This window comes from Cherax quadricarinatus, chromosome 8 (assembly GCF_038502225.1).
Source record: "Cherax quadricarinatus isolate ZL_2023a chromosome 8, ASM3850222v1, whole genome shotgun sequence".
NCBI lineage: Eukaryota > Metazoa > Arthropoda > Malacostraca > Decapoda > Parastacidae > Cherax > Cherax quadricarinatus.
The window spans coordinates 62,025,204-62,052,600 of record NC_091299.1 but is presented as its reverse complement, the minus strand read 5'-3'; the positions used below and the strand labels follow the sequence as shown (position 1 = coordinate 62,052,600).

The following is a 27,397-nucleotide window of genomic DNA, read 5'->3' as shown; positions in this document are numbered from 1 at the left end:
CGCCAGACAACACCCCCCCCACTACTTTTCAAGAACTTGAACTTACTAATATACATACATATTATGGTGCCTACTGTATACAGTAGGGCCCTGCTTTATGACGTTTCGCCTTACGGTGTTCCACTAATACGGCAATTTCAAATTATGGCCAAACCTTGCTATATGGCTCCCTATCTTTCTAATATGGTGCGCCCCACCCAGTTTGTTTACATTCTTCATGAGCACATCTCTCTATTGTGTCTGGAAACTTTCCAAAATTTCTAGTGTTTTAAAGTTTTTGCATATTTTATATGTACTCTGATAATTATACTTATGTGTACCTGTACCTAAATATACTTACACACTGTGCTGGCGTGCAGGTACACATTAAAATCACTAAGAGTGTCCCGCTAGTCTTAATGCCATAGTAATAATACTAACACATAATAATAATCACTCTTGGGCACATTAAATATCCTATTTTAAGTTAATATAGACATTTTCATTAATTCATATATGATATTTTCTTCAAAATTATATAAGAAACACATTATATAGCATATAAATATGCTATGCTTATATGCTATGGAGGTGTGATAGCCAGGTGGAGGGAAAACATTACGTTTTCTCTGGTCCAGCACCAGAGAAAACGTGTATGAATCTGCGTTTAGCCCAGTCACTCCCCTTAATGCATTCTGTTTTTGTTTACAATTCTCGGCATGAATTATTATCATTTATGATGGCATCTAAAAGTAGTTGCTAGAAACGATTAAACTCAGTGAACAAGGTATGTTGATGGTAATACAGTGGACCCTTGGTTTTCGTGAGTCTCAGTTTTCATAAATTTTGGTTATCAGCAACATTTTTCATCAAAATAGCCTTGGTTTTCGTGATTTCCCTTGGATTTTGGCGGTCATACGGTACGTGTCACAGTGGCTCTGTGCACACAAAGCCTCCCACAGATGCATTCAAGAGTCAGTCTGGTGAGCATCATCCCCAGCGTTCATGCGAAACTTTTCGTAATAATCCATTGTTTTTTGTGCTTGCAACTCCTAAATAAGCCTGTTGTGGAATGTATTGTGGCATTGGGGAATTCCATGGGGTTGGATGTGAGTGGCCAGGATGTGGAAGAGTTGGTGGAAGACCACAGTGAAGAGCTAACCACTGAAGAGCTGCAAGAGCTTCATCTGTAACAGCAACAGACCACAGCTGAGGAAATTGCTTCACAGGAGGAGGAAGAGAGAGGGAAGAAGGTGCCTTCTTCAAAGATTAAGGACATTTGTGCAAAGTGGGGTGAGGGGCAAACGTTTGTGGAGAAACATCACCCTAACAAAGCTGTTGTAGGCCTTGTCTGCGACATGTTCAACGACAATACCTTGTCTCATTTTAGGCAAATCTTAAAGAGATGCCAGAAACAGTGCTCTCTGGAACAATTTTTTGAGTGACAGGGGTCCAGTGACTCTCAAGCTGGTCCTAGTGCCATTAAAAACCAAAGAAGGGAAGTAACCCCGGATAAGGACTCTGTACCTACAGTCTTTATGGAAGGGGATTCCCCTTCCAAACAGTAGTAACTTCTCCCTTTCCCCTCCTCCTGTCTTCAGTAAAGGTAAGTGTGATGTTATTATTGCTTTATATTGATTTGTCATTTTTTTCTGTATGTAAATCTATATTTAATCTCTAAAAAAATTCTTTTTTGTTAATGCTTTCGGGTGTCTGATACGGATTAATTGGATTTACATTATTTCTTATGGGGAAAACGGTTTCAGTTTTTGTGAATTTTGGTTTTTGGCAGACTCTCTGGAACGGATTAATCACGAAAACCAAGGGTCCACTGTAATATGGCTCTGGGCCGCATTAAATATCGTATAGCTATGTAGGTAGGTGTAGTCCAGGTGGGCTACATCTACTGGCTACCTACACCTGACTTCATACAAATAAATACTACTCACCTATCATTCTACATTAAGACTAAGACTACACATATTTTAAGGTAAATAATGAGCGCACTGTATGTGCATTTTATCTCTCTCGGCTGCTTTAAATATCGTATATTAAGTTTGGGACAGGGAGGCAAGGCTACCTACACCTGACTTCCTACAAATAAATAATAGAGTAAAATATTGAATATTTGTAATCTATCACTCTTCACCTGTCTAGACTTAAGTAGTCATTAAGTATTAGGTTAAGTCTGCCTGAAATGCCTCGGCACGATAGTGGCTGTCTTTGTATTAGTCAGATTGTGAAATGTTAACACACATTTTAACCTTAGCAAAGAAATAAAGTTTTGATTTTTGATTTTTGAACTTCTTTTTATGTACAACACATTGCCTTCAGTCATAGCACCTTACCTTAATTGGTAACACCTTACCTTAATTGATAGCATCTTGCCTTAACTGATAGCACCTTACCTTAATTGATAGTTCCTTACCTTAATTGATAGCACCTTACCTTAATTGATAGCATCTTGCCTTAATTGATAGCACCTTGCCTTAATTGATAGCACCTTACCTTAATTGATAGCACCTTACCTTAATTGATAGCACCTTACCTTAATTGATAGCACCTTGCCTTAATTGATAGCACATTGCCTTAATTGATAGCACCTTGCCTTAATTGATAGTACATTGCTTTCATTGATAGCACCTTGTCTTCAGTGATATCACCTTGCCGTCATTGATAGCACCCATAGGTCTGCCAATATCAGTATGCTACTGGTCATCTATATTTAATAAAAGCAATTGAGATTTATTTTAATGCAGTACTTAATTGTTATTACAACAGCCTTTGGCTAGAGATACACATCTTGGCACAACGCAGAGCCAAACTGTGTTGTCGATGGCTGGTCAGACATATGCAATAACTTTTGGGGGATAGCAAAGAGTTCATCTGGACAATGAGTGGATGACCAACGGATCATTATCTGATCCAGAAGTGAATGGATAACTGTGATTCTGGATAAATTAAGGCTGGATAATCCAGGGAACACTATACTCTGTTCTTTATCTCCTGATCTTTGTGTGAGGCCTCTCTTATCTTTCTGCTTCCTATTTCTCATTCTGCGAAGTTTGGGGAACATTGGATTATTTTTTTTTTCATCAGTGAAGGGAGCAGCATTCTTGTTTTAATCTTATTTCAGTTGAATCATGATTTAATTACGCCCATTTGATTTTCATTTTCAAAATAAATTTGCAAAATATCCTCCTTGAGCTAGCTTTACTGGTAGTGTGGGTCTAATGGTGTCCTGTGGCTCAGTTTGTAGCACACTAGGCTCACACACTGAGTGTCCTTCGTTTGATTCATGGCATGGACGGAAACACAGCATGTTTCCGTACACCTGCTGTCCCTGTTCACCTAGCATCAAGTAGGTACCTGGGAGTTAGTAAGAGCATTGTGGGTTTCATCCTGGGGGTTAGTAAGAGTATTGTGGGTCACATTATGGGAGTTAGCAAGAGCATTGTGGGTCGTATCCTGGGGGTTAGTAAGAGCATTGTGGGTCGCAGCCTGGGGGGTTGGTAAGAGCTTTGTAAGTCGCATCCTGGGGGTTAGTAAAAGCATTGTGGGTTGCATCCTGGGGGTTAGTAAGAACATTGTAGGCCGCATCCTGGAGGGACAAGATATTAGGACCCCCAATGGAAATAAGAGACAGTCCTTGATGAATGTCTTGGGTGACTAACCATCCTCTTTTTTTTTTTTTTTTTTTTGTTACACATGGGGTTTTGTAAGGTTAGACTTGGGGTTTCTACTTTATTTACAAGCTAAGAGCTGTTACCGACATTAGCTCATTTGAAAGCCTGTTTACTGTCAAGTGATTTATTCTAATGGTTCTTCCTCATTTTGTTACCTGGCAGCTTTATTAGTCGTAATGCATTTATTTGCTTTTGTTGTTATTGGAAACTCCAGTTTATCAAAGACATTTAAAAGTTTCTCAGCATTCTCAATTAAATTTTAAGATTTTCCTAGCTAATTTGAGCACCCGGCATGGCACTAAGTGAAAAATTTAGTGAATAGTTTGTACAAATATAAAAAAGCACTTGTTAATTATATATTGTGGCTGCCAGTTCCCCACTCTGTACTTTAACTTCAAATGACTTATGTTCCATGACCAAACTCTTAGGGAAGGTGCTGCCACCATAATCACAATTTCTAATATTTTTTAACTGTTCTTATGCAAAACATTACCATGGAAGTCATTCTCATGAATCATTCCATAGAATGATTCATGGGAATGAAGTCGTGAGATTATGTACAATTTTTACTTTCCATAACTGTTAAATTTTATTCCTTTACATTACACATACGAGAGAGAAGCTTATGACGATGTTTTGGTCCAGCTCGGACCACTGACTAGCCACGGTATTGTTTCTTTTTGTTCTTTATTCATTTACAGTGGAACCTAATTCATTCCAGAATGCTTTTCAAGTGCCGATCTATTCGAGTATCGAATGAATTTTACCCAACCAATTTTCTTTTTGGTTGGCTGTTATCACTAATCTTCATAGGCCCTATGGTGACTTATTTATACAAAAATACGTATAAAAAAAATGCGAAGAAACATGAAATACTTTACAGTGAAGCTTTGGCAGGTTGTGTTTGTTTGGTCGAATGCCGAGCTTTGCTGGAGTAGGGAGCTGTTCGAGTACCGAGGTTCCACTGCACATCCTTTGTTGCCTTGCTGTTATAGAAATGAAGTATTTTTGTTGACTGTATAAAAACTGTTTCTCCTCAGGACAATGCAAGGAGTGCAAAAACTTCAACTCCATGTTTGCCATCCTCTCTGGGCTGGGTCATGGAGCAGTCTCCAGACTAAAGCAGACTTGGGAGAGACTACCTTCCAAGTATCAGCGAATGTATCATGAAATGCAAGAGCTGATGGACCCTTCAAGAAACATGAGCAAATATCGTAATTTAGTTCAGAATGAAAATATTCAATCGCCAATTGTAAGTTTGTTTTAAATATCCTGTTTTACTTTTTTTGTTTGGATTATTTGTGTTTTATAAGGCTGTAGTCAGGGGCAAGGGGCTAATAATCTCTTCTCCTGTATAAATTACTGAATGCAAAAACAAGAAAAACTTTACATTTCTTCTTTTTTGGGTCATCCTGCCTTGGTGGGAGACAGCCATTGTATTGAAAAGAAAAAGGGGCTATACAGTATTTATATTCAAAATTGTATGGCAATTTACAGTATATTGTAATGTGTTTTGAGACTAAATTGGGAGATGTTGATATATGTTCAGATAAATCCTGTATATTGAGGTTAAAATATTGAGCAAGTCACATGATAGTGATTAACAATATAATTTATATTATATATTTAAAGTAGGAAAGTTAATGAACAGTTGCTATAAAATAATTTTTACGTGTAGTTTTATTTATTAATTTTTTTTGGGTAAAGTTTTAGGGTTAAAAATTTGGCTTAAGTGTAACTAAGAAGCTGTAGGATGCCTTGAATTTAGGAGTTACTAGTGGTCATTATAGATCAGTATGTTGATAGAGAAGGCTGGTATATCTTTTTTATTTTGTATGGTCAAAGAATGGATGATTTCATACATGTATATCTGATCCATCTGGGCTTAGTAATTCCATGTGAATAAAATCATATGTGCACAGTTTTTTTTTTTACCACTGGTTTTATTAAACCTAGCGTGAGATTCCCCAGTTGTTTAAACCATGTTTAATGTGTAAGATGAGGAAGACTTTTATTGAAATAGTGAGTTGCTGTGGGTGCATGTGTGTGTGCGAGCGAGTGTGAGAGTGAGTGAGTGACTACTAATTGGAATAAAGTTTAATGATTAAAAATGTTAGTAGAATATCACTGTTATATTTCTAGCAATCTGAATGTAACCAATTATTTTTATACCTACATAAAATTGTCTGTTTTCAGATTCCATTTTACCCAGTTGTTGCCAGGGACTTGACATTCACCCACGAAGGCAATGATGATAAGGTTGAAGGCCTCATTAATTTTGAAAAACTTAGAATGATATCAAGATACATTCGAGACCTTCAAAATATGTGTTCTGCTCCTTACGTAAGTCAACAATATTACTATTGTTATGAATTAACTTACCTTTTAATCCATTCAAGTTACATGAATGTGCGCTCACGTATTTTTATTTATCAACTGTCACATTTTCATTTCTCTTTTTTTCTCTCAGTTTTGGCTTGAGTATATTTTAAATTAGAACCATTTGACCCCTGTTAATGTCCCATATACACAAGGGTAGACTTATCCATAAGCTATATTAAAAAATTAAAAAAGTTTTGGTAAAATATCAGGAGTTGACCTATACAGGAGGGTCTCACTTATACAGCAGGATACAGGAGGGTCTCACTTATACAGCAGGTTAGGGTCTGGGCTACTGCTGTAAAGTAAAAATCACTGTAAAGTGAATCATAGCTTTTTTTTTTTCCACTTTCAGATGCATATAAAAACCTGATATGTTTACACTATCATATATTTATAGATGGGGTTGTAAGAGAAGTGAATGCGAGGGTCTTGGCAAGAGGCGTGGAGTTAAAAGATAAAGAATCACACATAAAGTGGGAGTTGTCACAGTTGCTCTTTGCTGATGACACTGTGCTCTTGGGAGATTCTGAAGAGAAATTGCAGAGGTTGGTGGATGAATTTGGTAGGGTATGCAAAAGAAGAAAATTAAAAGTGAATACAGGAAAGACAGTGATGGAGTGAATGATGGTGAAAGTTTTTCTTTTTCGGGCCACCCTGCCTTGGTGGGAATCAGCCAGTGTGATAATAAAATAATAATAAATAGTAAGGTTATGAGGATAACAAAAAGATTAGGTGATGAAAGATTGAATATCAGATTGGAGGGAGAGAGTATGGAGGAGGTGAATGTATTCAGATATTTGGGAGTGGACGTGTCAGCGGATGGGTCTATGAAAGATGAGGTGAATCCTAGAATTGATGAGGGGAAAAGGGTGAGCGGTGCACTTAGGAGTCTGTGGAGACAAAGAACTTTGTCCTTGGAGGCAAAGAGGGGAATGTATGAGAGTATAGTTTTACCAATGCTCTTATATGGGTGTGAAGCATGGGTGATGAATGTTGCAGCGAGGAGAAGGCTGGAGGTAGTGGAGATGTCATGTCTGAGGGCAATGTGTAGTGTGAATATAATGCAGAGAATTCGTTGTTTGGAAGTTAGGAGGAGGTGCGGGATTACCAAAACTGTTGTCCAGGGGGCTGAGGAAGGGTTGTTGAGGTGGTTCGGACATGTATAGAGAATGGAGCGAAACAGAATGACTTCAAGAATGTATCAGTCTGTAGTGGAAGGAAGGCGGGGGTAGGGGTCGGCCTAGGAAAGGTTGGAGGGAGGGGGTAAAGGAGGTTTTGTGTGCGAGGGGCTTGGACTTCCAGCAGGCATGCGTGAGCGTGTTTGATAGGAGTGAATGGAGACAAATGGTTTTTAATACTTGACGTGCTGTTGGAGTGTGAGCAAAGTAACATTTATGAAGGGATTCAGGGAAACCGGCAGGCCGGACTTGAGTCCTGGAGATGGGAAGTACAGTGCCTGCACTCTGAAGGAGGGGTGTTAATGTTGAAGTTTAAAAACTGTAGTGTAAAGCACCCTTCTGGCAAGACAGTGATGGAGTGAATGATGGTGAAAGTTTTTCTTTTTCGGGCCACCCTGCCTTGGTGGGAATCGGCCAGTGTGTTAATAAATAATAAATAATAATAAAAAGTGAGCAGTAGAGCTAGGCCTTAAAAGTTTATACACAGTACACACATTACTTACTTTAAAATATTTTTGTCCGTAGCTTATAGTGAGTGATGAATATATTTCTTGTAGGAAGTCTGAATAAATGAAGAATGGGTATAATTGAAAACTGCTGTATTAGCAAAATGCCATAAAGTGAAGCACTGTAAAGCGGGGCCCTCCTATACATGGAGACAGGTTACACTCGAGTCTGTACTTTAAATAAAATTTCAGGGAAAGACCTATGACTCGACCCCTGCAAACACATCTGAGTACATTCGTATGTATAGTTACACTGCACAAATAATGTAGTTTATAAACAGGATAGTTCTCTTTCCTTCTTATTGACTGATTTAATATATAATATACTTATTCATATACAGTGGTACCTCAGTATACGTCCTTAATCCGTTCCAGGACCTTGGACATATACCAAACAAGACGTATACCAAACGAATTTTCTCGCAAGAAATATAGGGAAAATGATTAATCCATTCCCATGAAAAAAAATCCTATTGTTATTAGTATATTATACATTGATGGGGTTGTATAAAATAATTTAAACTGCTTAATACTAAAATACATACATAAATACAAAAGAATTAGATATAAATAAATGCAAAATTAACCTCACTTTGCTGAAAAGAGTCAATTACCTACTAGGATAGTGCTGAGACGGGAGGAGGAGGTAATGTTATTGTTTGGAAGGAGAGTCCCCTTCTCTTTTCTGTCTCTTTTTCCCTATTTGGACCTGGTTGAAGCTCACCTGGTTTGACTTTTACTAAAAATCTGTCCAAAGAACTTTGCCTCTTCCTTCTCCTCAGGATGTTTTGGAAATGTGACATTGTCTGGTCATCCCAGACAATGCTATTATGGCTTGTTTGGGCTTTGTTGGGGTGGTACTTCTTTGCAAAGTTTTTGATGTCCATCCATTTGGCAAAGGTTTCCTTGATTAATGAAGTAGGGGCTTCCTCTATCTCCTCTTCCGAGCCTGAAGAGAATGCATTCATCTTAGTCTTGTGCTCCTCCTTCTCAAGTTCCTGCAGCTCCTCAGTGGTCAGCTCTTCCCTGTGCCCCTCCACTAACTCCTCCACATCACCATCACTCACATCCAGACTCATGAACCTGCCCAGAGAGACAATATCCTTCACTATAAACACAGCCTCAAAGTCCTTTGTAGCCACTGCTTCTGGCCACAAATTCCTCCAAGCAGAGTTCATTGTTCTGTATGAAACTTCCTGCCAGGCTTTGTCAGTGAGAGTTATGCAGTGAGTGATAGTAAAGTGATTTTTCCAAAACTCTCTCAGGATTAACTCTGTGTCAGAGGTCGCTTCAAGACACCTCTGGAATAATGCTTTAGTGTAGAGTTTCTTGAAATTACTGATGATCTGCTGATCCATGGGCTGAGTGAGAGGAGTCATGTTACGGGGGAGAAACTTTACAGTGATGAAGTCAAACTCCGGCAGCACATAGTCCTGCAAGCTTGGAGGGTGAGCCGGAGCATTGTTCATTATGAGGAGGGCCTTCAGAGGCAGGTTTTTTTGTCTAAATAACTTTTTACACTTGGCATAAACACAACATTAAACCATTCGCTGAAATATTCTCTGGTTACCCAAGCCTTGCTGTTTGACCTCCATATCACAGGTAACTGAGTTTTCTGCGCATTATATTTTTTTTAAAGGCCCTTGGATTTTCAGAGTGGTAGATCAGTAGAGGCTTCAGTTTGCAATTCCCACTTGCATTGGCACAGAACAAGAGAGTTAGCCTATCCTTCATTGTGTCCTCTTGTGTAATATAGGTCCTGTTTGGCATTTTCTTCCAAAACAGGCCTGTTTTGTCATAATTAAAAACTTGGGGAACAAAACCCTCAGCCTCTACAAATTCCTCAAACTCTGTAACAAAATCATTGGCGGCATCTTTTATCATTTTGACCCATACAGGTTCTAGCATGCGAGTCGTATTCCAAACAATGGTCGAATACCAAGCAAAAATTTTCGTGTCCAAACAAGACGTATACCAAGTTGGGCTTATTACAAAGCGGACGTATACCAAAGTACCACTATATTTTATTCCCTACCTTGATGAGAAATGGCCACTGTATTATTTAATTTTTATTTCAGGATTTATTCAACATCCAGGATGCTGGAGGTCAGCCACCAAGTTCTGCTTTGATATCTCTCAACCAGATGGCTGGTGGTGGACACCAGATTGCTACAGTTAAGAGACGAAAGAAGTCAACGGCTGCTCCTGATAAAAAGAAGATGTATGAAGAGGTTCGTATTCAGGGCTTTTTAATTCAGTGTGTGTGAGAATCATTGTAGATTTAAAAGAAATGTTATGGTGATACCAACAAGATGTGGAAAAAGACACTTGTAATGTGGAAAAAGACATTTATGTAGAGTTCAGGACATTTATTAGAGGAAAAGTTTGGGCATGAGTGGCTTCTTCAGTTCTAACATTTCCTCTAATAAATGTCCTGAATTCTACATAAATGTCTTTTTCCACATTACAAATTTAATTTGGAGTATGTGTTTTGGTTTTAACAGCCTTTAATTAAAGATAAAGAAGAGACTTATGGAATGTTGAAATTACAGCAGAATGGAAGATACTTGAAGACCTGGCCCCTAACCTGCTATAACTTACTGATCGTGTGATTTGCACATAAGTTTATAGGGTTATTGTACCCTATTTCTTAGATATCATTGAAAATGGGTTCAGCAAATATTTTTGTTAGTGGGTCTAGGTTTGAAAAGGGCTTGCCTAGTGTGGGCCAGTAGGCCTGCTGCAGTGTTCCTCCTTTTTTATGTTCTTATAGACCCAATGAAGAACAGACATGCCATGGGTACAGTTAAAAAGACATCCATGGTCTAAGACTTTCTAGCATACTACCAGCAAATATCAGAAATAGTTTTCAAGAAGCTGAATACTTCCTTCAAACAATGCTGTACAAACAGCCTGGTTGATCAGAAAGTTGGTGGGAAAGAGCCTGGTTGATCATGCAGCCAGCAGTGAAGTCTGGTCTCTGGTTGGGCTTCGAGAATATAGATATTTCAAAATTACTCACAAGTGCTGTGTATCATACATGGGAGAATAACAAGGTTAATACTGAGGTAAGAATTTCTTCTGCAAATGATGACATTTTACCTATTGTGCATGGCAAGACATTCTACTGTGTCATAAGGTAAGATAAGATAAGATTTCGTTCGGAATTTTAACCCCGGAGGGTTAGCCACCCAGGATAACCCAAGAAAGTCAGTGCGTCGTCGAGGACTGTCTAACTTACATGTATTTCCATTGGGGTCCTCAATCTTGTCCCCCAGGATGCGACCCACACCAGTCGACTAACACTCAGGTACCTATTTGCTGCTAGGTAAACAGGACAACAGGTGTAAGGAAACGTGTCGAAATGTTATCACCCGCCAGGAATTGAACCCGGGCCCTCCATGTGTGCAGCTGGAGCGTTAGCCACCGGGTCATAAACCTATACAGGTCTGCCATCACAAATCTGGAATCATTGGGACCTGTAGTGTGCCGGATTACGGAATTTGCCAGATTACAGAGTGGTTAGATTAGAATACACTTAATAAAATTAACCAACTTGACTTACATAAAGTTCATTGAACATCGGCAAAAATCAAACATTTCCACTACTTTGAGCTCAATTTGAAAGTACTTTTCGTCGTGAAACCAATCAAAGTCATGTCTGTTTCTGTAATAAATCTTCCAGAAAAACGAGAATACAACCATAAAAACCATACAAAAATATATCGCAAAGAGGTGGCTAATGACTGAGAAGTGAACTCCCTCATTTATCATCCCTCTTTTTTTTTTCATTTTTGGTGTATGTTAAGAAGCATCTTTCCATCATACATTGCCCAAGTTTCAATAAGATAGCCCAACAAACAACTGAGAAAAAAAAAATTACCAAAAATTATATATGGCAAGCCCTAGCCAGGTACGTACTGGAAATAAGTCACTTTGACTTTTTTTGGGTTATCCTAGGTTTTCTATACATATGCTGGTATGTATGATAATCTAGGTAACTGTATTTGTGTATACCTGAATAAACTTACTTATTTACTTACTTCTACATATTCTGTCGACTGAGTACAAGAAACCGCCAAGTCACCTATTTCAACTACCCAATAAAGTGGTCAGAAATTGGCAATTTGGCTGATTTCACACAAATTTCAGCAATTTCAAAATAGGGTCCAGAATAAACAATGCAGACATTCCTTTCACTAAAATAACATTTTCTCTGTTCATTAGTCACAGCTCCAGGCCCCTCTTATATTACTCTTGCTTACCATTTGGAATTTTTATTCACACAAAAAATAGAAGATTTACTGTTATGCAGACTATTGCATTATTATAATAATTGTAGGTTGTAGACAGCAACCGCCCAGGGAGGTACTACCGTTCTGCCAAGTGAGTGTAAAACGAAAGCCTGTAATTGTTTTACATGATGGTAGGATTGCTGGTGTCCTTTTTTTTTCTGTCTCATAAACATGCAAGATTTCAGGTACGTCTTGCTACTTCTACTTACACTTAGGTCACACTACACTTGCATGTACAAGCATATATATGTATATATACACATCCCTCTGGGTTTTCTTCTATTTTCTTTCTAGTTCTTGTTGTTGTTTATTTCCTCTTATCTCCATGGGGAAGTGGAACAGAATTCTTCCTCCGTAAGCCATGCGTGTTGTAAGAGGCGACTAAAATGCCAGGAGCAAGGGGCTAGTAACCCCTTCTCCCGTATAAATTACTAAATTTAAAAAGAGAAACTTTCGTTTTTCTTTTTGGGCCACCCTGCCTTGGTGGGATACGGCCGGTTTGTTGAAAAAAAAAAAAAATAAATAAATAATGTCAACCCATTCTTGACTGCGTTTTTGAATTTGGACTGGCAGGCAGACACGTATTAGACAGAGACATAATTTGCTAAAGAATCGAACAATTCCACTACTTTGAGCTCAATTTCAAGGTACTTTTCATCGTGAAAGCAATCAAAATCATATCTATTTCTGTAATATATCTTCCATTCTATCAAATGAGACCAAAAAAATGAGAATACAACCATAAAAACCATATGAAAATGTACGCTATGGGGCCACTAATGGCTGAGAAGTGATCTCTGTTATTTATGGTCTGATTTCTTTCATTTTTGGTGTATGTTAAGAAGCATCTTTTCATCATACATTGCTCAAGTTTCAATAAGATAGCCCAACAAACAACTGAGAGAAAAATAATAATAATAATAATATCTTTATTTACTACAAGTACATGTACATGGTTGCGAGATTTTGGGTACATCTTGCTACATCTACTTACACTTATGTCACACTACACATACATGTACAAGCATATATGTACAGTGGAACCTCAAATATCGAACTTTCTTCGGTCCAGAAGGCTGTTCGAGTGCCTTTACCGGATGAATTTATTCCCATCAGGAATAATGTAAATTAGATTAGTCCATTTCAGACCCTCAAAAATACACTTATAAAAGCACTTACAAAAATACACTTACATAATTGGTCGTGTTGGGAGCAGTTCGATTTTTGAAGTTCCACAGGTCTCCCTCAAGATTCACGTTTTCAACTTTCACGGGCTTCACACATTCGCGAATTCCCAACCGCCAAATTCCCAGCCACCAAATTCCCAGCCGCCAAATCATATTTAAGTTTCCCGCCACCTGCGAGTCCCTACTACCCTCCCTCCGACCCCCGCAACTGGCAGCCAGCCCTCCCACCACTCAGTGTGGTGAGTGTTTTGTTTGTTCATTATTTGCTATTAAACTACAGTATAAATAATGTAAACCCATTCATGACTGCATATTGGAATGGCTATTCGGACAGGTATTAGACGGTGACATCATGTGTTTACTCTTGAACACAGCAAAGAATTAAACATTTCTGCTACAGCTAATAATAACAATAGTAATAATAATAATAATAATAATAATAATAATAATAATAATAATAATAAATATGATATAATTGAAGAAGGAAATTGTACAAAAATACGAGGGAATGGTTGACACATCGTCAGTGTGACTTTGTTTATGCTGGAGTGAACATTAGTCTCCCTGGTCTTCCAAACATTTCACAATAATTCATTGTGTTTGGTGCTTGTAGAGGCAGTGATTGAGGCAATGGTATTTAATAACATACATGTTAATAATAATACATGTTATTAATAATATGTACTATTATTATTTATAACATATATGTTATTAAATACATACATGTTAATAATAATACATGTTATTAATAATAACATGTACTATTATTATTTATAACATATATGTTATTAAATACCACTACCTCAACCGCTGAATTATTGTGAAATGTTTGGAAGAGCAGGGAGACTAATGTTCACTCCAGCATAAACAAAGTCACACTGACGATGTGTCAACCACTCCCTCGTATTTTTGTACAATTTCCTTCTTCAATTATATCGTATTTATTATTATTATTATTATTATTATTATTATTATTATTATTATTATTATTATTATTATTATTATTATTATTATTATTATTATTACTATTATTATTATTATTACTATTATTATTATTATTATTAGCAATAGCAGAAATGTTCGATTCTTTGCTGTGTTCAAGAGTAAACACATGATGTCACCGTCTAATACCTTTCCTAATAGCCATTCCAATATGCAGTCATGAATGGGTTTACATTATTTATTCTGTAGTTTAATAGCAAATAATGAACAAACAAAACACTCACTACACTGAGTGGTGGGAGGGCTGGCTGCTAGTTGCGGGGGTCGGAGGGAGGGTAGTAGGGACTCACAGTGGTGGAGTCTGTGGTATTTAATAACATACATGTTATTAAATAACATACGTTATTAAAGCATAACATGTATATACAGTGGACCCCCGGTTAACGATATTTTTTCACTCCAGAAGTATGTTCAGGTGCCAGTAGTGACCGAATTTGTTCCCATAAGGAATATTGTGAAGTAGATTAGTCCATTTCAGACCCCCAAACATACACGTACAAACGCACTTACATAAATACACTTACATAATTGGTCGCATTCGGAGGTGATCGTTATGCGAGGGTCCACTGTATTTAGTACAATTTACGGCGTTTTCATGTATTTTATGATTATTCATGGTTCAACAAGTTAAGGAAGCCAATATTGTAATATATTTCCCTACAATATATTGGGGCACCAAACATTCACGGCTTTTCAATATTTGCGAGGCTCTTGATCCCCTAACCCTCGCGAATGTTGAGGGAGACCTGTATACACACCCCTCTGGGTTTTCTGCTATTTTCTTTCTAGTTCTTGTTCTTGTTTATTTTCTCTTACCTCCATGGGGAAGTGGAACAGAATTCTTCCTCCCTAAGCCATGCGTGTTGTAAGAGTCAACTAAAATTCCGGGGGCAAGGGGATAGTAACCCCTTCTTTTGTATAAATTACTAAATTTAAAAAGAGAAACTTTCGTTTTTCTTTTTGTGCCACCCTGCCTTGGTGGATATGGCTGGTTTGTTAAAAAAAAAAAGAAAACATGTACATGATATACAGGCCTAGCTGACGTCAGTGACATATTACTACGATATTAGAAAGCCCCTTGTTATGCTAAGCATTTCAGGCAAATTAGGTCAGTATCCCAGGATAAAACCCACACCAGTCCACTCATACCCAGGTACCCATTTACTGATTGGTGAACACAGACAACAGGTGTAAAGAAACATTCCCAATTTTTCTACCTTGGCTGGGAATCAAATATTTACCAAAAATCATATATGGCTAGCCCAAGCTAGTTATTAGAAATAACCCACTTTGTCTGACATTTTTGGGTTATCCTAGATTCTCTACACATATGCTGCTATGTATGATAATCATGGTAGTGAAAGTAGCTTTTTTGTTTCAGTTTTATGGCGCAGTATGAGTGTATATCACAGTTAGCCCTGTGCTATACTCCATTTTCTCTAATATAAGCCCCAAGACAGGGATAGGAGAATGGTACTTGTATCTCATATCCTCTTCATACCTCCGTCGAACTGCTCAGTATTATGCCAAATATTATTTATTCTGGAGTATTTAACATGTTTTTATGTTATTTATATTGTTTATTATGTCATACTAGATCAGTTGTGATAGGCAAATAAGCCGTAGTGTTGATAATAATGAAGCATATTTCCCTGCATCACGAGACTGAGCTTATGGCAACCAACAGTGGCTTCAAAGCCACCTTATCTTTAACCCTTTCAGGGTCCAAGGCCCAAATCTGGAGTCACGCACCAGTGTCCAAGAATTTTCAAAAAAAAAAATTGTTATTTTTTCTTATGAAATCGTAGAGAATCTTTTTGTGAAGGTAATAAAACAAAAAGTACGAAATTTGGTGGAAAATTGACGAAATTATGCTCTCGCGAATTTTGATGTGTCAGCGACATTTACGAATCGGCGATTTTGCCGACTTTGACTCGATTTTAGGCCAATTACATTATTCCAATCAACCAAATTCTTAGCTATTTCACTAGTATTACTTCTATTCTATCGATTGAGCACAAGAAATCGCCAAGTCAACTGTTTCAACTACAAAATAAAGTGATCGGAAATTGTTAATTTGGCCAATTTAACACAAAGTTCAAAATATTCCAATTTCAAAATAGGGTCCAGAATAAACAATGTAGGCATTCCTGGCACTAAACTAACGTTTCCTCTGTTCATTAGTTATGTTTTGAGGCTTTACAAATAAATTCCATTTTGATTTTTTATTCACATAATGAATTTTTATTCACACCAAAAAATAGAAGATTTACTGTTATGCAATACTGTAATAATTGTATAAATATCATCACCATATTTGTGAATGTATATTAGACCCACCAGCTGACGTGTATTAGACGTGTGAGGTCGTTTGTTTACTCTTGAATATCGGCAAAAATTTAACATTTCCGCTACTTTGAGCTCGGTTTCAAGCCATTTCCAGTGCTAAAACCAATCAAAATCATCTCTATTTCTGTAATATGTCTTCCATTATATCAAATGAGACCAAGAAATCGCAAATACAACTATAAAAAACATACGAAAAAACACTGCAAAGTTGCTGTTTTAATCGAAAAATCGTGATTTAAGTTTTTTTCTCTCATTATACACAGTGTGCTGCAGGATCTGTTTTATGTGGTGCACACATACCACATAGATGTATTCTCTCATATCTAGGCCCAAATGTACCACTCACAGTTTATCAGAGTGAGCTGAGCTCATGGCGTAGATCTACGGTTTGGACCCTGAACGTAAAGCCGTAGATCTACGGGACGGACCCTGAAAGGGTTAAGCTGTCCAAACGTAGATCTATGTTCATGTGTGTAGTGTTCCAACCTTATTTTTTTTACATTAGAAAGCATGAAAAAATGTAGATCTATGTTCGGAGCGCTACACACGTGAACGTAGATCTATGTTTGGATAGTTTAAGGGTTAATGGACAATGTACTGTGTAGGTGCTTTACACAATGAGAAGCATTTCTTTTATTCATTGGAACCATGGCTAGGGCTAAAAGTAAGCAGGTTAAAACAATAAATGAAGAAAAAGAAGTTGGAATGACTTATGCAGCAAGTAGCGCCACCAAATCATACTATACAGGTTGGTGTGGCGACCCTAGATATTTGAAATTATGCTAGCCGGAATTAGTGCCGAATAACTGATGGAACTGGATGTCTGATTGCCAAATTTGTGATGGCTGACCTGTATGTTTTGTTATTGAAAAAATAGGTGATAAATCAATTTACTGTGTTATTGAAAAGTAGCTGAACAAGAATTACTAAAGGAATTTGACAAAGGAAAATACTATGAAAATGTGAAAGAAAATTATTGACAATACAATTTTTAGTTTACAAACTAGAAGAGGGTTTATAAACTCTCTGAGAAGAGATAAATAACATCACCACCCTAACTGCGGATAACTTGAATCTTCGTGCTGAAAATACGTCTCTTTGTGCAACAATAACAAACCATGAATCTAAGTTACTTCACCTTGAGAATAAGATCAACAGCCTTGAACAACAGCTAACATCAACTGGCATGACTGATTTTGGCAAGACCCTCCAATCAGTCATAGCCAGCCACACAGATCAAATAACTTCCCTAAACACGAAGATTGATGATGTCGTCAAGGACTGGAAAATAAACATGGATACCCAATTGAACAATTATTTTGCTAACCAAGATGATAAGGCAGAGCAAGACAAGTTATCTGATGCAGTAGTAATTAACACTCCACTCTTTCCCAGCAAATTAAACCATTCCAACTGCAAAGATACAACTCTCCAGATCATACACGACCACCTACAGGTTAATATACCAGTGTCAGAAATAAAAGAATCGCGGCTACTAGGGGACCAAAGTAGAAAAAGTGTTCTGCTCAGATTTCACACACAAGACAGGAAAAAAGATCTAATAATTTCATCTATTAAAGCAAAAAAAGATATATACATAAATGAGTCTCACAAGAAAACGACAGAACCTCCTGTACAGAGTGAGAAAACTGAAACGTTAGAATAATGATAAAATTCACCAGTGCTTTGTACGTGATGGACAAATTCTAGTAAGAAAAACAAAGGTAGGCCGTGTGTACTATATTACAAGTGAAAATGAACTAGCAAACTTCCTTCATGATGCAAACATTACAGAGTCTGACTGATATTAGTGACCAAATCCTTACTACGTTAGTGTATGTTATTATGTCATTATTGAACTAATCCCTGTACTATCACCTCCTAGATAGTATTTACTACCTCACTATCCCAGGTGTCCCACACAGTTCTTTGTGTGACCCAATTTGTGTTATCTTCCCTGATTCCCAATTCACAAATTATTTGTTAATAGGATACTTACTCTTTAATAATATCTGTATTACCTTTTTCATTCCTTCTTAAGCACTGTTAAAATTCTCTTATAATCATACCTAATTTTCCCTTTTCTCCCAAACTACAAATAACAAACTAGTGTATGTTCCTACTACACTACTGTGCAATACCTTGAACCTTCCCTCACTAGCTAGTATCAACTACCTCAAATAATATTCCTATACTGATATTAATTAATAACAAAAAAGGCACAATACCGTGACTGGAACGATACACAAATAACCCGCACATAAAAGAGAGAAGCTTACGACGATGTTTCGGTCCGACTTGGACCATTGACAAAGTCACACTAACCAGAAGTGGAGCAGGATGGCTATATATAGGCAGGAAGAGGTGGTGGTAGTAGTAGTAGTAGTAGTACAAGAATGGTATATAATACCAACAAGATGAAATTAAGACACATGCGCAACACCCGGGCATCCCTATCGTAGACGTTTCGCCATCCAGCCAGCCACTGGATGGCGAAACGTCCACAACAAAGACAACCAGATGCCGCACATGTGTCTTAATTTCATCAGTAGATGTAGTAGTAGTAGAAGAGGTAGTAGTAGTGGTAGTGGCTCGTCCTCCCTATTTCCCACTTCTACCACTATCACTACTACTACCTCTTCTACTACTACTACCTCTTCTTCTACTACTACTACTACTACAACTACTGATGAAATTAAGACACATGTGCAGTGTCTGGTTGTCTTTGTTGTGGACATTTCGCCATCCAGTGGCTGGCTGGATGGCGAAACGTCTACGATAGGGATGCCCGGGTGTTGCGCATGTGTCTTAATTTCATCTTGTTGGTATTATATACCATTCTTGTACTACTACTACTACTACTACTACTACTACTACTACTACTACTACTACTACTACTACTACTACTACTACTACTACTACTACTACTACTACTACTACTACTACTACTACTACTACTACTACTACTACTACTACTACTACTACTACTACTACTACTACTACTACTACTACTACTACTACTACTACTACTACTACTACTACTACTACTACTACTACTACTACTACTACTACTACTACTACTACTACTACTACTACTACTACTACTACTACTACTACTACTACTACTACTACTACTACTACTACTACTACTACTACTACTACTACTACTACTACTACTACTACCACCACCACCTCCTCCTCTTCCTGCCTATATATAGCCATCCTGCTCCACTTCTGGTTAGTGTGACTTTGTCAATGGTCCAAGTCGGACCGAAACATCGTCGTAAGCTTCTCTCTTTTATGTGCGGGTTATTTGTGTACTGATATTAATTGCTCAAACTTTATGCTATAAGGCAAATCCTACTCTCAGATTATTTTCATATCTTAGTGACTATATTGTGTGTGCAATTAGTGTATATTTCAATTATATTATTGTTCAAGGCCCAACACTATCTTTTGCTAGCTAGTACCAACTACCTCATATTATTTTTACTTTTTATAGTGCAATAAATTGTTCAACTTATTATATATAACAAATCAGATCTTACTCCCAAATCACTATTATATCATAGTGACTATCTGTCAATTTAACTTTGTTTACCATTACTTAATATAGTCCCTTATATATTTTCTCCTTAATTTTAGCTTTATATAACTACCTTAGTTCATATATTCACAATTGTTAAAATAATCAAGGTGCTATTCTCAGGTGCCAAAGTGTAATAACTTCACTATTTTACCATTATATTCCCTAGCTCATTTATTTGATTACCGCTTTATTTGTTCTCCACAAATTTTTTTAGTCCCTTTTATATTGTCTCCTTTATTTTAGCTTTAAAGAACTACCTTAGCTCAAATTTTTACATTTGTTAAAATAATTCAGGTGCTATTTTATAGCTTTAGAATATTTACTTTGTCTTATATTTAATTCTTACTAGATTCACTATAAATCTTATGATAACAAGCATTGATCCTGATACCAACCTCTTATTGAGTGACTTAACCCTTTGAGGGTTTCGGCCGTACTTGTACGGCTTACGACCCATGGTTTTTGACGTACTAGTGCACCTAAATTCTAGCGCCCTCAAATCTAGTGGGAGAAAGCTGGTAGGCATACATATGGAAGAATGGGTCTATGTGGTCAGTGTGCGCAGTATAAAAAAAATCCTGCAGCACACAGTGCATAATGAGAAAAAAAAACACTGACCGTGTTTTTGGAATAAAACAGCGACTTTGCACTGTATTTTCGTATGGTATTTATTGTTGTATTCTAGTTTTCTTGGTCTCATTTTATAGAATGGAAGACATGTTACAGAAATTGAGATGATTTTGACTGGTTTTACAATGAAAAGTACCTTGAAATTGAGCTCAAAGTAGCAGAAATGTTCGATTTTTACCAAAGTTCAAAAGTAAACAAATCATGCCAAGTTTCCAACATACGTCAACTGGTGAGTCTAATATTCTTTCACAAGTGTGCTGATATTATTTATACCATTTCTACACTAATGCAGCAGTCTGCATAACAGTAAATCTTCTATTATTTGTAAGAATAAAAATTGAAGGTGGAAAGCCAAAGAAATATAAGAGGGGCATGGGGATGTGACTAACGAACAGAGGAAATGTTATTTTAGTGCCAGGAATGTCTTTCTTGTTTATTTTGGACCCTATTTGGAAATTGACATCTTTTGAAATTTGTGTGAAATTGGCAAAATTGCTAAATTCTGACCACTGTATTGGATAGTTGAAATCAGTAAATGGGTGGTTTCTTGTACTCATTCAATAGAAAAAATGGAGTTCTAGAGAAATAGTTATGATTTTTGTCGACTAGTACACTGGAATTGGCCGAAAATAGGGCTCAAAGTGGGCAAAATCGCCGATGCGTAAACATCGTCGAGACTGCTAACTTCGCGAGAGCATAATTTCGTAAGTTTTCCATCAAATTTCATACTTTTAGTGTCATTATGATCGGGAAAAGATTCTCTATCTTTTCATAAGAAAAAATAATTTTTTTTTTTAAATTTGGCCAACCCTGAGAACAAGTCTCGGAGAGGGCCTGTCGACCCTCAAAGGGTTAAATGAATCAAACAGTAACTGTAATTACTACACAGCAGAACAATCAAAGGCACTTCTCAGAGCCAACAACAACATAACTGTCTTTAACTACAATATCAGATCTTTAAGCAAACATTACGATGACCTCATAGCATTACTAAATTCCCTGCATGCCAGTATATCCATCATTACTCTCACTGAAACCTGGCTAAAGCCTGATACTACAGATGTCTATGCCATTCCTGGTTACACAGCCATACACAACTGTAGGCCAGATCAACAAGGGGGTGGCACAGCTATATACTACTCAGACCAACTAGAATGTATCACTAATACTTGCACAAGGGATGAACATGGGGAATATATAATAGCTAAATTCAAATCCAAATACCTACAAAACCCTCTCACAGTGATAAACATCTACAGAGTACCACAGTCAAACATTAGCTGTTTTAGTGACAACCTAGGAAGTATGATAACTGATGCACGCATGAACAAAGATCACTTACTACTCTCAGGTGACTTCAATATAAATCTCCTGCAAGACCAGGACCCACACATTACTGAATTCACAAACACTTTGAGTAACTGCATGTTGCTACCAACAGTAACAAAACCTACAAGAGTTACAGAGACTAGTGTTTCCCTACTAGACCACATCTGCACCAACACCATATCCCCTTTAAAATCAGGCATAATCATAGATAATACCACAGACCACTACCGTACCTTCCTCATAACTAATTTAGGCAAATTGCCCCAAGACACTACTAAAGTCACTTTCAGACTTCACAATGAGGCAACCATTAATAACTTCACAGCAGCAGTGACAAACACTGACTGGCACACTGAGCTAGAAATCTATACAGATATTGACGAATGTATTAATAATTTTCTAAAAAAGACCCAATACCTCAAAAAAACTAAACAGATGACAGCTAAGAGACTGAACAGTCCCTGGCTAACACCCAGCATCCTCAAATCCATAAATACAAAGCACCTATACGAAAAAAGTACAGAATGGGTCACATAACCAGAGACCAAACAAAACGTTACTCGTCAATCCTAACCAGCCTGATAAGAAGGGCTAAAAAATTGTATGAGAACAGATTATCCAACTTACGAGGTGATATAAAAAAGACCTGGAAAACCCTATCAGAAATTCTAGGAACAAAAAAGATATCACGAAATAGCGAAATTGAATTAACAAAACCAGATGAACCCCAACTCCCACCAACTGAAACAGCAAACAGACTCAATGATTTCTTCTCCACTATAGGAAAAAAACCTTACCAATAAAATCCCAAGCTCAGGTACCCCACCAAATGACTACCTCACTGGCAACTACCCGAACACACTGTTCCTAGCTCCTACTAACCCAACTGAAGTCTCTCTTATTATCAACACGCCCAAAATCAAGACAGGAGATTTAAATACCTTGCCACCCTTTATATACAAAAAAGCATCACAAGTGCTATCACCAATCATTGCAACACTAACAAATCCATTGAATCCTCTACCTTCCCTACAGTTCTCAAAATAGCAAGGGTCACCCTGATCCATAAAGGAGGAGACCAAACAGACTTGAATAACTATAGGCCAATATCTTACTCCCTCTCTCTAAAATCTTCGAAAAATTAACTCATAAGCGAATCTATTCCTACCTCATCTCCCACAACATACTCAACCCCTGTCAGTTTGGGTTCAGGTCTAATAAAAATACAAATGATGCTATTATAAACATGCTAGAACAAATATACACTGCAATAGAGAAAAAAGAAGTCCCACTGGGGATCTTCATTGACTTGCGTAAAGCTTTTGATACAGTTGACCATTACTTGCTCCACATAAAATTGTCGCACTATGGAATAAGAGGGCACTCCTTCAACTACCTAAAGTCATACCTCAGCAACAGAAGCCAATATGTGTACACAAATGGAGTAAACTCTTCCGCACAGCCAATTACAGTTGGTGTCCCACAGGGAAGTGTCCTTGGCCCTCTTCTCTTTCTCATATACATAAATGGCCTACCAAATGCATTGCAACTACTCAAACCCACACTATTTGCAGATGACACTACATACGTCTTCTCTCACCCGAGCCCAGTCACGCTAGCCAATACTGTAAATACTGAATTACAGAAAATATCTACCTGGATGAGGACTAACAAACTTACACTAAACATTGACAAAACCTACTTCATTCAGTTTGGTAACAGAACTACAGATGTCCCTCTTAACATAATGATAAATGGATCACCTATCACAAAACTCACAGAGGGAGAATTCTTAGGAATCCCCCTTGATAATAGACTCAAATTTCAAACACATATACAATAAATTTCCAAAAAAATTTCCAAGACCGTAATCATACTATCGAAGATACGGTACTATGTTCCACAGTCAGCCCTCCTGGCCCTATATCAGTCACTTATTTACCCCTATCTCACCTATGGAATTTGTGCATGGGGCTCTACAACAATAAACCATCTCAGACCACTAATTACCCAACAAAAGGCTGAAGTCAGAATGATAACAAATTCCTACTACATGCAGCACACTCCACCAATATTCAAAACTCTAAACCTACTCACCATACAAAACATCCATACTTATTACTGCACCTACTACGTACATAGAACACTTAACTCTGATATAAACCCTCCCCTCAAACATCTCCTTACCAACCTCAACAGAACACATGACCATAACACAAGGCACAGATCACTCTTTGATGTTCCTCGTGTCCATCTCATGCTTTGCAAAAACTCAATGCACATAAAAGGCCCTAAAATCTGGAATTCATTACCTGTGAATATAAAAGAAACACTGTCTGTTTATAAATTCAAGTCTCTTCTCATAAATCACTTACTCACCCACAATTTAATAAATACTGAATACAGTGGACCCCCGGTATTCGATATTAATCTGTTCCTGAGAGCTCATCGAATACCGATAATATCGAAAACCGAATCAATTGTCCTCATAAGAAATAATGGAAATCAAATTAATCTGTGCAAGACACCCAAAAGTATGAAAAAAAAAAATTTTACTACATGAAATATTAAGTTTAATGCAATAGAATAATTACAATAACAATAAAATAATTGACACTTACCTTTAATGAAGATCTGGTGATGATTGATGGGATGGGAGGAGGGGAGAGGTGTTAGTGTTTAGAAGGGGAATCCCCTTCCATTAGGACTTGAGGTAGCAAGTCCTTTTCCGGGGTTACTTCCCTTCTTCTTTTAATGCCACTAGGACCAGCTTGAGAGTCACTGGACTTCTGTCGCACAACATAACTGGCAGCCTCACCATGCCTAATCACACTATGTATGCCACTACGATTCTTAAATCTTTCAAACCAACCTTTGCTGGCCTTAAATTCACTCACATCACCAATAGTTGCAGGCAATTTCTTTACCAAATCGTCATGCAACTGCCTAGCCTTTTCACAAATGATCGCTTGAGAGATGCTATCTCCTGCTATCTGTTTTTCATTTATCCACACCAATAACAATCTCTCAACATTTTCTAACACTTGCGGTCGCTGTTTCGTAATCACAGTTGCACCTTTTGCAAGAACAGCTTTCTTGATTGCCGTTTTCCTGGTCACTGTAGTAGAGATGGTTGATTGGGTTTATTATACAACCTGACCAGCTCCAACACACGCACTCCACTTTCGTACTTTGCAATTATCTCTTTCTTCATTTCATAAGTCATTAGCGACTTTTTTCTCGAAGGGTTGGCACTAGAAGCTTTCTTGGGGCCCATGGTGACTTATTTTGCAGAAACAAGCACTAAACACAGTGATAATATGGATAATATGGAATGTACCGAATGTATCCTTAGATGTGCACACACTGGCTGGCTTGTAAACACTAGCACACACGGGGCAGTTCAGGCTACACGTGGACAGGTCTCGTACGAATCGTATCGAATACTGGGTTTTCAATCGAATACCGAGGAAAATTTTTTGCGTTAAAATGCATCGAAAACCGGATTTATCGAATACCGATGACATCGAATACTGTAATAGTATCTCATAAAGTGTATCTCATAAATGTTTCTAATTATTGTATCTCATAAATGTCTAACCTGTAACCCAATCAAACTGTTATTTTTTAATTACATTACCTAACAGAATACTCCATTCTACTGAATGCACAGCAACACAGTAAATGACCATATGACCTGTCTTTGTAATACTCATTTGTGCTAAATTGTTATCTGTTTACAATAATGTTTTTACCACTGAATATATCATTGCTTAGTTAATCTTAAGTTAATTTTAAGCCTGCCCGTAATGCTCTGCATACAAGGGGCTTTGGCATGTTGCACTTTAATAACTGTATTCCTTTGTACTTCTCTGTATCATGTTCAAATAAATAAATAAATGAATAGTGTGTAAAATAATTTGTTTCAGTGATTGAGCTAGTGTGTGCCTGTGTGACCGAGAAGGATGCTTGTGTGAATAAATTGTAGTTTTTAGATAACTAGCATGTAGAATGTTGTGGAAACTACCTTATAAACCTATAGAAAAATATATATTAGGACCTTTTTTCAACACATAAGGATATATACATTATTTCAGGCTCAGATGGTTCGACGAGTGAAGGCGTATCTGTCTCGCATGAACATAATTGTGGATGAAGATCAACTTCGCACCATGTCGTATGAGTGTGAAGCTGGCTCGGAGGGTCACAAAGCAGCTGCTGGATCAGTGAGTCACAACAGTAACAGCAGCAGTGGGTCCAACAGTGCTCCGCCCACTAATCCACCACCTAGGAAGCGTCCAAACTCACCTACACCATCCACTACATCTTCAACATCATCAACATCTCAGACATCTGATGGAAAGAAACAGACGGCTAAATTTGGTAAATTCTATGTTTGATTTATTGCCATTTAATGCATTATTGATATCAAGGTGTTGAATGACATCTTGCTTAGCTTTTTGGCTTCATTGATAACTGTTGGAGTTCACTTCAATAATGCTTAACACTTTCTTGCTGCCAAAGAACAGTATTTAGCTTACTTTCTCTGAGCACTCGCCTCACATTGCAGGAGCTACATCTCCCCAGTCCATAAGCAAGATGAAGGCCCTGGCAGAGCCCAAGACGAAGCCTCATCACGGCCCACGCTCCACAACCCACCACTCTCTCTCTCCCACCCCTTCCCCGGGCCCTCCTCTCAGGGGTGCCATCACCAACAATAATTCTCGCTCATCTCACGAGTGTTCTCATTCAGACACTCATGCAGTACCTGTGGACCTCAGTGCAGAGCCTTCCTCTGTCACCTCCTTATCCAAACTCCATAAATCCCACACCTCAGGTATGCCGCTAGACCCTGCACTTAATCCTGTTGATTCAACACTGTATGACATTTTACCTGTAAAAACACTAACTACATCTCCACCCTCTGTGGCTTGCTCCCTCTCTTTTGTGCATGCTGCTGCTTGCTCTGCCTTCATAGCTTCTGTCAAGAAACTTTCCACTTCTAGTAATAATGTCATGGGAAGAAAACCCCTATGGACTTCCATTAATTCGACTCCTCTTGTATCTATTAAGAGTCACAGTGTAAAGCAACTTCAAAAGCAGAAGAAAATTATGCTCCAATCAAAGCAGTTCAGCAGCAGTTTTGATAGCACATATAGTACCAATTTTGGTGATTGGGAACATAAGAAAGCTGCTCGTTCACTCTCGGTTTGTCCCACAAAAACAAAGAGAAGGTTGAATATATTAAGCAAGTATGATACATGTTCACGTAGTCTTCCAACATC

The 27,397-nt window shown here is 37.7% G+C and overlaps 1 protein-coding gene across 5 annotated transcripts in view; it reads left to right on the top strand.

The window, feature by feature from the left end:
* Positions 1-27,397, top strand: part of LOC128685297 (rap guanine nucleotide exchange factor 2) — an 832,363-nt gene that overhangs the window by 780,614 nt on the left and 24,352 nt on the right. For all 5 annotated transcript variants that reach the window (XM_070083069.1, XM_070083072.1, XM_070083070.1 and 2 more), the window contains 5 exons: positions 4,706-4,917; positions 5,862-6,008; positions 9,810-9,962; positions 26,210-26,495; positions 26,683-26,949. In XM_070083069.1, coding sequence (XP_069939170.1) covers positions 4,706-4,917; positions 5,862-6,008; positions 9,810-9,962; positions 26,210-26,495; positions 26,683-26,949 — 1,065 coding nt within the window. The remainder of the gene's footprint in view (positions 1-4,705; positions 4,918-5,861; positions 6,009-9,809; positions 9,963-26,209; positions 26,496-26,682; positions 26,950-27,397) is intronic.